The following is a 13,480-nucleotide window of genomic DNA, read 5'->3' as shown; positions in this document are numbered from 1 at the left end:
CTCCGAAACAAGTTTAGTAAAATAGTCATTTTTGGCTTCTAAACAATTTGAATAACTTTTTTAATATTGACTATAGGGTAAATCTACTTTAGGGTTTCAAAAGCTGGTATTTTTATACGAATTTTCAGAGAAAAAACTTTTTGCCTAGGTTAATTAGGTTCAAAGTTAACCACTTTTATTATTTAATTCGCAGTTACTTCTATATACATCAAATTCTCCTGTAACAGTGTTAGTTACCATACTACTCCGAAACGGCGTGGCCGATGTTTATAAAATTTTACACGTTTATCCTGTAGGACGTTGATGAAAAGGTTTTAATCTATTTTTTATACCCATAAGTTAAAAGGGGGGTTGCCCCCTGACATTTTTTTTTTATTTTTTTGGACAAAATTATCTACCTTAATTTTATATGATGTATAATTAATGACGATGCTTCTCGAGAAAATGCTCCAAATACTACCTGTGACAGCCAATTAGACAGAGGTCCCAGTATACTGAAGTCAGAAGTCATAAAAGCAATACAACAAGCCAAAAACAATAAAGCACCTGGACCAGATCAAATCCCTGTTGAGCTACTTAAACTTTTGGATGAGGAAAACATTACCTACTTGACTACTTTCTTTAACAAAATTTACAACGAAGGAAAAATACCAGATGATTGGTTGGAGTCACTGTTTATAACATTACCAAAGAAAAGCAGGCCCACCAAATGCAGCGATTTTAGACTAATCAGTTTGATGAGTCACACACTTAAGATACTTTTACGTATTATACAAAACCGAGTATTCCTTCTGTGCGAAACTAGAATGGGTAATAAGCAATTTGGATTTAGAAATGGTCTAGGAACTAGAGAAGCACTATTTTGTATGCGCGTTCTATTACTAAAAAGTTGTGAATTCCGAAAGAACATTTATGTTTGTTTCATCGACTTCGAGAAGGCATTCGACCGAGTACAACATGATACACTTTTCGATTGCCTGCAGGCAGAAGGACTTGACCACTACGATATAAGACTGCTGAAATACTTATATTACAATCAAGTAGCCTCTATCCAAATTGGAGACAGTCGTACTGAAAAACTGCCGATAAAACGTGGAGTACGACAAGGTTGTGTTTTATCACCCACCCTTTTTAATCTGTACTCTGAAGAAATCTTTAGGGAGGCTTTGGATGACAGACAAGAGGGAGTAAGGCTAGGCGGAGAAGTAATCAACAATATTAGATACGCTGACGATAGAGCCAAAATTTACAAGATCTTCAGACACTACTAAATCTAGTCAGTGAAGCAAGCTATCGGAGAGGCCTTATAATCAACATTTCAAAAACAAAGTGGATGGCAGTTGGAAAGATTAATATAGATCAAGGTCAGCTTTCTCTTGATGGAGAGGAGTTAGAACGGGTAAATCATTTCAAGTACCTTGGCAGCTGGTTAAATGTAAATTGTGACTCTGATGAAGAGATAATAACTAGGATCGAAATATCACGGAAGGCTTTTATGACCTGGAAACCAGTTTTATGCAATAGAAACCTGTCGATGAATATTCGAAAGAAGGTGCTGAAATGTTATGTGTGGTCTATCCTATTGTATGGTTGTGAGACATGGACGGTAAAAACCACAATGCTAAACAAAATAGAAGCATTCGAATTGTGGTGCTATCGACGAATCCTAAAGATATCGTGGGTTTCGCACACTTCCAATGAAGATGTTCTTCAAATGATGAATTCGGAACGTCTGCTCATAAGCATCATAAAGAGGAGAAAAACGGAATACTTCGGCCATATAATTAGAGGACCTAAATACCATCTGCTTCGCCTTATAATACAAGGAAAAGTGGAGGGAAAGAGATGGATTGGTCGAAAGAAACTTTCATGGCTGCGTAATATTAGACAATGGTGTGGCTGCACAGTAGAAGAATTATTTCGCGCAGCAGCCGATAGAGAGAGATTTCAGGAAATTGTAAACATGATGGCGGCCAACGTCTGAATACAGACACGGCACCTAAAGAAGAAAAAGAAGAATTAAAAAATACATACAACCCTTAATTTTCACTCTTCTATCACCAACCCCTATTTGTTAATAGCCGCAAGTTCCAGCGATATTAATCGCAGCATATGTTTGCAGAATCACTTTCATTTTTTGAGTCCACCTATTTTAGTATTTCCCCTCCACCGACCAGGAATTAATTCCGTTCGGACGCCATTTTTAAAGCTTTATTAATCACTCTGTTGAGGTTCAAAGTTTACTCAAACTTTTACACATAACCTATATATCTTCAACTTCAAAATGGCTCTAGTTAGGTTGCTTAATTGTTATAAACAAAGTAGCCGTCAATTAAATAAAAAAAGTGGCTAACTTTGACCGTAATTAACCTAGGCGAAAAGTTTTTCAAATTCCATTGTAGTTTTAGCCTACAGTCAATATTAAGTTATTCAAATTGTTTACAAGCCAAAAATGACTCTATTTTAGTAAAATGCTTTCTGAGTGATAAAAATGACTTTTTAATGATTTTTTTTAAATGCGTTGAAAATATTACTATTCTTCTTTCACGTTGTTTTTGCAGAATTGCCATATCATTATAATTTTCTGAACAATAACATTGCGAAAAAAAGCTCTTTGGGATAAACAAATTGAATAAAATTTAAACTAATTGACGCATCGTCTTAAAAATTTTTGTGCATTGTATGTACTGTTTGGCTCAGCTTTTCATGCAATATGAGAGTCCTTAATTCATTGTCGCAAAAGTTGTAGCAAATTTTTTATTTTCTAAATTTTAGTTTTATTTTGCAATATCCGAAGCAACAAATAATCAGACCAAAATTCAAAAAACGCTATTTTAAACCTTGGCTCATCTACTAAAAGAAAAATATTATAAATAAGACATTTAATTACCCTATTTTTACCTGTAGCGATTTAAACGAAAAAACTCTCATTTTTGACCCTTATTTGTTAATAACTAAATTTCTCGTCCAAACTGTGACGGGCATTTTTGTATTTATAATGTATTGGGTATATAGTACCCAAAAAACCCATTTGCAACCTGGCTGCTCAAGTGTCCCGAACATGGTATATTTTTGCCTTATTTGCCTGGTGTATGTATAAACTTGTTAATCATGATTTGGGATTTATACAATGTATATAGGTACATTGTAAATCATGATTTGGAAGTTCTCCTTGTAACATTCAATGTGTCTTGGTTTGTTTATTTCTAGTGCATCTTTATTGTGATTTTAGTATAGTCTAATTTTGCAGGAGAGCATTTTGAAAGTTTGAAATGCACAAGGATTACTATTGTTTTAGTTTTCTGAGATGAAATTGTCATGTTGAATTATTTTGCTCTTGTGTTAAAAGTGTTGACTAATCTTTGCAGACTATCTTCATCTTGGGCTATCAGTATTGTGTCGTCTGCGTAACAGAGTATTTTGTACTCATTTGTTTTTCATTCTGTATCCTCTTCCTTTGTTGATGATTTCATCCATGATTACATTCACATGATGATTGAAGAGCATAGGGCTCACTGAGTCCCCCTGTCTAATTCCGTTATGTTACTTATGTGTATAGGTAATGTATGTTGCCCATCTATTCTGACTTCCAGTTTTGGTTGTTTTGTTGTTTTGGTAGATGTTTTCAATGGTTTTTATGAGATCTAAGGTAAGGACATACATAGAAATGTATTTGCGGATATACATTTATATAGCAAACTGTCATTATATTTTCATGCAGAATTACCCCGTAAATTTTGCCATACTTATTGACGTATTGACGAAAAACGAGGCTAGCTGTTAAAGTACCTAACTTTTTTATTATCCAACATAAGCGAATGAATAAAAAAACAGAATGTTAAGAAAACATTAAGCTATATAGTTGGGTTTTGATTTCAGTATTTTATAAATACTAGAATATTCCACCGGGTGACGCGAACTTTGAGAAATACTCACAGTTTGATTGGTACACCTGGTATACAATGACAATTTACCTGTCTAGCAACAATATTATTACAGCGATATTGGTAAACAATAAGGCAATGTTAAAAAACTCACAACAGGTTTAGGAGATTCGAGACATTAAAAATGACAAATTTTTAAGATGGTGCGCTAATTTCTTGGAGAAATGTAATTTTTGGTGCATATTTAAATGAGACCGGCCCTGAACATCTTTCATCGGCGAAGAAAAATACCAGGCACCTCCTCAACGATGTTACATTCCTAATGCCTAATCCTACGTTTGTCAAACCCGATAGATAAAACAACTTAGCTAAAGTGGTAGGCTGAAATGGTATTGTCATCGGACTGCTGTTATGTATTATCGTCCTTCTATGTTTAAGCGATGACAGGTTGACACAAAATATATCCTCCAGTCTTCTGTCTTTTATTTCCGTATGGCTGATAAGGTCTTTGCCGCCTCAGCCTCAGAGTGGCCCACGAATTGGCAGGACTTTTTGAGATCTCTCAGTTTGTTTTGTAATGTGTGAATATGTTATGTCCCACGTAAGGCATCCTTCAGATTTATTTATACAGCGATAAGCGCTCTAATAACCAACAAAATAACGCAAAGGATGGACAACATAATGCGTTGTGAAATAAAAAGAGATGAAAATAGTAGAGGTGGGAAATTATCTGTATTAACCTATAAAACATTACCACTTACTATAGTTTCCCACCTTTAGACATTAGGTAAGAGCTAGTTGACTTAGTCATACATATGACGTTAACGTGACATTACATTTTGTAATTTTAAATGATTTTGACAGAGCTGTTAAAACGAAAAGAATGAGTGAGTTTGGAAGCAAGGCAACGTTGTAAAAAGCTTTCTGGGATAAACGATTTCAAATTTGCGATAATTATTAATTGAAACTTCTTGAATTTTTATAGCTGCATCTTTATGATATTGTCCCTATTCTCATGTGAAATTCAAGTTTTTTGTGTATTTTTAGAAAAGTTATTAATTATTTTAAAAAAATCTTGTTTTGAAGCTAATTTTGCAATAATTAAGCAACATAATATAAAAATAACTTCAAGCAAATTCAACATTTTAACGATGACAATAAAATTTAAAAAAGAGTGTGTACTTTGTACGCACGTAAGAAGTTATACATACTTCTATTTTTATAATTTCAACGAAACAAATATATTTTAAACATTTTAATTGTATTTTTGTTCAAATATTAAACTAATTGTAATACTTAAAATAATACCAAAAATTAAAAATAACGTTAATACGTCATTTTTTATGAACTGAAGCGTCTTCTCCGCAATTGCTTTTCTCGTAATAAATCGTATAAACTCTAAAAAACGTCCTTTTTCGACAAAAAATTTATCCTATAATTTTTTCACGGGCTTTAGCTTTTCGACTTTCTGCTGTATTTTCGTCAAATTTAAAATCATTAAAAATGGTAAATTCTCGATAAATAAATAATGTTTTCCCTTGAGGAACCGTAGAAAATAAAAAAACGTCAGATTTTCTACACAATTTTAATAGAAGTATAACTTCTAATGTGCGTACAAAGTACACACACACATTCTTTTTTTCAATATTATATTATAAGTACAAAAATATATACATATAAAAACTATTTAAAAAGTCAGTACAACTATAAACTAACTTTTGTCTCTGTTCTCACAACTTTTAAAACACAACTTAACAACCATAGCCATAATAATAAAAATGACAGCACATTCTTCAACCACAGCCGCCATATTGGATAATTTTTGACATGCCATTGGAATACCCAATCAGAGCTAACGTATAATGTATCTGCGCGTGGCACCAACAATTTTGATAAATTCGCGCACATTTACATTCACTCGCAATCGCGCCTAAAGAAGTATAACTTCAAAAATCGACTTGTCACTCTAAACAGTCCTTTGCATCCAAAGAGCAGTGGAATTTTGGTAATGGTTAAAATAAATTTAACAAAAAGAACACTACAGTTTTCTGTTTCTGGGCATATTCACTTACAGCATATCAAATGGTGGTCATTGTGACGCACTCATCATCATTCTCTTTGCCTTATCCCTATGCGGGGTCGGCTTCCCTAATTGCATTTCTCCACAAAATTCTATCTTGGGTCATATCAATGTTAATCCCCTTTACCAACATGTCTAGCCTTATCGTCTCCCCTCAGGTCTTCTTTGGTCTTCCTCTCCTACTCCTTCCAGGAATCTGCACTTCAGCTATTCTTCGTATTGGGTGATTAACGTCTCGACGTTGAACATGACCAAACCATCTTAACCTATGCTCTCTCATTTTGGCATCAATTGGTGCCACACCTACACTTCCCCTTATTTACTCATTTCTAATTTTATCCTTCTTTGTCACTCCACTCATCCATCTAAGCATTCTCATTTCCGCCACATGCATTCGTTGTTCCTCTTTCTTTTTCACTGCCCAACATTCAGTTCCGTACATCATAGCCGGTCTTATGGCTGTTTTATAGAATTTTCCCTTCAGCTTCATTGGAATTTTTCTGTCACACAACACACCACTCGTTTCTTTCCACTTCATCCATCCAGCTCTAATTCTACTGCATGCATCTCCATCTATTTCTCCATTACTCTGTAATACCGATCCCAGGTACTTAAAACTATTGCTTTTCACAATCATTTCACCATCCAAAGATACCATTTTATTTGTAGTAACTCCATCTTTAAATGAACATTCCAAATACTCTGTTTTTGTCCTACTAAGTTTTAAACCTTTTTCCACCAGAGCTTGTCTCCACTGTTCCAGTTTTTGTTCTAAGTCTCTTTCACTATTTCCGACTAACACGACATCATCAGCATACATTAAGCACCATGGAATGTTACCCTGTAGTTTCGCTGTTATCTGGCCCAAAACTAATGAGAATAAATACGGACTAAGCACAGAGCCTTGGTGCAATCCTACTTTCACATGAAATTTATCAGTCTCTCCCACACCTGTCCTAACACTAGTCGTTACTCCCTCATACATATCCCTCACAATCTTTACATATTCACCAGGGACTCCTTTCTTATTGAGTGCCCACCACAGAATCTCTCGAGGAACTCTATCATATGCTTTCTCAAGATCAATGAATACCATATTAGCGTTTGTTTCTTTACTCCTGTATTTTTCCATCAACTGCCTTATAATGAAAATTGCATTTGTTGTTGATCTGCCCTGCATAAATCCAAATTGATTCTCGGATATTTCGGTCTCTTCACGTATCCGTCTATCAATAATTACTCTTTCCCATATTTTCATGGTGTGGCTAAGCAGTTTTATAGCCCTGTAGTTTGTACATTGTTGTATATCTCCCTTGTTTTTGTAAACAGGTACCAGTATACTACTTCTCCATTCGTCTGGCATTTGTCCAACTTCCATAATTCTAAGGCCTGCTAGCCACCTTGTTCCTGTCTCTCCCAATGCTCTCCATACTTCCCCAGGAATATCATCTAGTCCTACCGCTTTTCCTTTTTCCTATTTCCTTTTCTTTATTTTTTGAAGCGCTTGAGCCACTTCCTCATTTGTTAATTTGGTGACCATTGCTGCTACTGTCTCCGTTGACTCTACAGGCTGTCTGTCAAATTCTTCATTTAATATAAGCTGTCAAAGTACTTTCTCCATCTCTTTTTGACATCCCTTTCGCGAACTAGTATTTTATTATTTTCATCTCGGATACATCTAATCTGATTAAAATCTTTTGCTTTCTTTGCTCTCTGTTTGGCTATTTTATATATCTTCGTTTCGCCTTCCCTGGTATCAAGTTGATCGTATAGGTTTGAATACGCTTCTGCTTTGGCTTTTGCTACTGCTACTTTCGCTTCCTTTTTCGCCACCATATAGTTTTGAAGATCTGTGTCGGATCTGGTTTCTTGCCACTTTTTATATAATTTTCTCTTCTCTTTTATTTTTCCTTGTACTTCGTTTGACCATCACCAAGTCTCTTTATCCTCAAACTTTTTTCCTGACGTTTTCCCAAGTATTTCAATAGCAGTCTCTCTAATACTACTGGCCATTTTTCTCCAAATTGTATTAGGGCTTCCTTTCATGTTCCAACATATTTTTTACTATTCTTCTCCTGAATAGACCTTCATTCTCATCTTTTAGTTTAGTTTAGTTTCGCTTTTTACTTCGATGTCCAGAACAAGCAGCTTATGTTGTTGGCTTACTGTCTCACTAACTATTACCTTGGTCCTTGCATTCACGTATGTCTTCTTTCCTTATCATGAAGTAGTCTATTTGGGATTGATGTTGTCCACTTTTGTAGGTAATAAGTTGAGTTTCTCTCTTTTTAAAGAATGTGTTAACAATCGCCATATCCAATGCTGTTGCTAATTCAAGCCTGTCATCTCCAGCTTCATTTCTAGTTCCAAAGCCTAATCCCCCACACACACACACACACACACACACACACACACACACACACACACACACACACACACACACACACACACACACACACACACACACACACACACACACACACACACACACACACACACACACACACACACACACACACACACACACACACACACACACACACACACACACACACACACACACACACACACACACACACACACACACACACACACACACACACACACACACACACACACACACACACACACACACACACACACACACACACACACACACACACACACACACACACACACACACACACACACACACACACACACACACACACACACACACACACACACACACACACACACACACACACACACACACACACACACACACACACACACACACACACACACACACACACACACACACACACACACACACACACACACACACACACACACACACACACACACACACACACACACACACACACACACACACACACACACACACACACACACACACACACACACACACACACACACACACACACACACACACACACACACACACACACACACACACACACACACACACACACACACACACACACACACACACACACACACACACACACACACACACACACACACACACACACACACACACACACACACACACACACACACACACACACACACACACACACACACACACACACACACACACACACACACACACACACACACACACACACACACACACACACACACACACACACACACACACACACACACACACACACACACACACACACACACACACACACACACACACACACACACACACACACACACACACACACACACACACACACACACACACACACACACACACACACACACACACACACACACACACACACACACACACACACACACACACACACACACACACACACACACACACACACACACACACACACACACACACACACACACACACACACACACACACACACACACACACACACACACACACACACACACACACACACACACACACACACACACACACACACACACACACACACACACACACACACACACACACACACACACACACACACACACACACACACACACACACACACACACACACACACACACACACACACACACACACACACACACACACACACACACACACACACACACACACACACACACACACACACACACACACACACACACACACACACACACACACACACACACACACACACACACACACACACACACACACACACACACACACACACACACACACACACACACACACACACACACACACACACACACACACACACACACACACACACACACACACACACACACACACACACACACACACACACACACACACACACACACACACACACACACACACACACACACACACACACACACACACACACACACACACACACACACACACACACACACACACACACACACACACACACACACACACACACACACACACACACACACACACACACACACACACACACACACACACACACACACACACACACACACACACACACACACACACACACACACACACACACACACACACACACACACACACACACACACACACACACACACACACACACACACACACACACACACACACACACACACACACACACACACACACACACACACACACACACACACACACACACACACACACACACACACACACACACACACACACACACACACACACACACACACACACACACACACACACACACACACACACACACACACACACACACACACACACACACACACACACACACACACACACACACACACACACACACACACACACACACACACACACACACACACACACACACACACACACACACACACACACACACACACACACACACACACACACACACACACACACACACACACACACACACACACACACACACACACACACACACACACACACACACACACACACACACACACACACACACACACACACACACACACACACACACACACACACACACACACACACACACACACACACACACACACACACACACACACACACACACACACACACACACACACACACACACACACACACACACACACACACACACACACACACACACACACACACACACACACACACACACACACACACACACACACACACACACACACACACACACACACACACACACACACACACACACACACACACACACACACACACACACACACACACACACACACACACACACACACACACACACACACACACACACACACACACACACACACACACACACACACACACACACACACACACACACACACACACACACACACACACACACACACACACACACACACACACACACACACACACACACACACACACACACACACACACACACACACACACACACACACACACACACACACACACACACACACACACACACACACACACACACACACACACACACACACACACACACACACACACACACACACACACACACACACACACACACACACACACACACACACACACACACACACACACACACACACACACACACACACACACACACACACACACACACACACACACACACACACACACACACACACACACACACACACCACACACACACACACACACACACACACACACACACACACACACACACACACACACACACACACACACACACACACACACACACACACACACACACACACACGCCGTGCAATATTTATGGCAACGTGTGCATAAGCCCCAATTGTGGTTAAATTGAGAAGATGTCAGAAACATAGTACCGTGACGAAGAGAAATCTTTGTGTATAGAAACCATTGATTTACACTCCGTTTTGTCGAAGCTATGCATATATATCACTTGTGGCAACGGAACCACAAATATGCTTCAACCGATAGTGTGTAAAAAAGTTGCCAGAAGTATCTAGATATGTGATCGTGTGTAACATAGGTTGCCATAAGTATTAAAAAATTAAATGTGTTTGGAAAGCAGTGTTGCCATGTTTAAGAAAAAATCTAGATATATTTAGAAAAATTTTATATTAAGCACGTATCGGTATCAATGTAGTTTATACTAGAAATGAGTAAGATACAGTTATTCTAGGAATTAAGTGTTTTACAAAGTGTCACAGTTAGGTAGGATCTACATTAATTTTTTTGTTTATTTGATGAGTTACAAAACTAGGATTAAAATATTATTGTTGTTAATTCTGAACAATACTTTAAATAAACTGAAATATCTAAATTAAAAAATTGTAAAATTAAATGTAAATTAAAATAACGATTATGCATTCAATAACACTTGAAACATAAAAAATGCTTGGTGAATAATTCAAATAAATCTAGTCTTATTAGGACCAAGAAATTAATGTAAAACCTTGAAATAAAACTGCTAGGACATCTAAAAATCCAGCATTATTAGTTACTTTTTGCTATTTTTAATGCGCATAAGTTTAGTAATTTCATTTTTAACACAAAATTTAATCTTTGACCAACATCTTTCAACTAATATGGGATGTAGCTCAATGCATTTCTCACATTCTTTTTTGTTTGGTACAATTCCCTTCTTAATATTAAGTTTAAAATAATTGCAGACGGCTTCCTTTTCTTGATTCGTCCATGGAACTGGACCTCTGGAAATCTTTTTGGACTTTTTTGCTTTGGTTACTAAAAAAATCAATAAACAATAAATTAATAAATTATATTGCTAGCAAAAAATAGTATTCTCATTTTAATTTGGCATGTTTTTACAACGCCCCAGTTACCTCAGATTACAACTGAAATATTACATATATTGTTGACTGTTTTTTTTTAGTTTTGACTTAAGATTGTTCAAATAATCACTTACATTTTGTTTTGTGAATGGTCTGAACATTTTCATCATCATCAATTCCTGCTTCACCTTCCGGTTCAGCTTCTGGTTCTTCTTCCTCATCTTCTTCTAAAGTAGGCAGATCTAGAAAATGAATCATAGAAGCAAACAAATTAATACTAGTTAAATATTCAAAACATTACCTTTAATTTCTATTTAGGCAGATCTAGAAAATGAATCATAGAAGCAAACAAATTAATACTAGTTAAATATTCAAAACATTACCTTTAATTTCTATTTCGTCAATAGATTTTCCAGCAAACTTGTTCACTTCACCTTTATCAACAGCTATAAGCAATCGACTTACTTTGGTGAGTTCAATCGCACTTTCGTGCATTCTGTAAAAATCACGATGTACTTTGATGTCATGACCTAAGTGACGAGCTAACCAGTCATATTGATTTTCTGACATGTCAAATAGTTGACATACAGTTGCTACATATTTACGCAACTTTGTTCCCGTTATTGCTGAAGGATTCTGCAAATCAATTTCTTCACATATTTGTAACTCTATGTTGAATCAAAATATCAATACATTGTTTCGTATTTGGAGTTAGGATTACTGGGACCTTTTTGCCACGTTTCCCTTCAATTTCCACTACTGTCAATGACTCTGCCAGTTTTTTTTCGATTATTGTGAGAGAATTTTTTATTTCGTCCGTATTTTGCTCTGCCCAAGTTGGTCGGGAAATATAATCAGTTAGCTTCATTTTTGCTGCTTCACCCGATCTGCGTTTATTAAACAATATTATTCTAGATAAAGTTAATGTTGCAAGCCGTGTCCACTTATAATTATTAGTGTAGTCTTGCATTAATTCTTGTTTAGCCTTTAACATGTTTGTATCGATATAATTACTAAGTTTCACTAAATCGGTCGTAATTGGCAAAAGTTGAGTGGAATTCAATTTTCTTCGGTAAAGTGTGGATATAGCATTGGAAGATATTCGTATGCTCCATTCCATTTTCATCAGCTGAAGGAATGATAACAATGACTTGTTTTTTGTCATATTTCCTGCTCTTAAAGCACTGCCTCTCTGAATAGCCACACATTTCTTAAGAGCATAACCCAATTTTAAAGCTAAACTCGGAGTATGAAATTCTGGTCTACAGTTACTACTAGCTACCGTGGTCATACTAATGTCTTTAGT

At 37.4% G+C, this 13,480-nt stretch overlaps 1 protein-coding gene across 1 annotated transcript; it reads right to left on the bottom strand.

The window, feature by feature from the left end:
* Nucleotides 1-11,076: 11,076 nt before the first annotated feature.
* On the bottom strand, nucleotides 11,077-12,820 carry LOC126893411 (uncharacterized). Its single transcript, XM_050663558.1, has 2 exons — nucleotides 12,558-12,820; nucleotides 11,077-12,416 (listed from the first exon to the last, which is right to left on the bottom strand). The coding sequence occupies exons 1-2, from the start codon at nucleotides 12,742-12,744 to the stop codon at nucleotides 12,301-12,303; spliced, it is 303 nt and encodes a 100-aa protein (XP_050519515.1). The 5' UTR covers nucleotides 12,745-12,820; the 3' UTR covers nucleotides 11,077-12,300.
* Nucleotides 12,821-13,480: the final 660 nt, after the last annotated feature.

Source organism: Diabrotica virgifera, chromosome 10 (assembly GCF_917563875.1).
Source record: "Diabrotica virgifera virgifera chromosome 10, PGI_DIABVI_V3a".
NCBI lineage: Eukaryota > Metazoa > Arthropoda > Insecta > Coleoptera > Chrysomelidae > Diabrotica > Diabrotica virgifera.
This window is presented reverse-complemented; position numbering and strand designations above follow the sequence as displayed.

What these genes read in the sequence shown, in the direction of transcription:
- LOC126893411 (XM_050663558.1), bottom strand. Translation starts at nt 12,744, where the DNA reads ATGTCAGAAAATCAATATGACTGGTTAGCTCGTCACTTAGGTCATGAC. An exon ending in TGACGAAATAGAAATTAAAG is followed by an intron (nt 12,417 to 12,557) that starts GTAATGTTTTGA and finishes TTCATTTTCTAG; the next exon opens with ATCTGCCTACTTTAGAAGAA.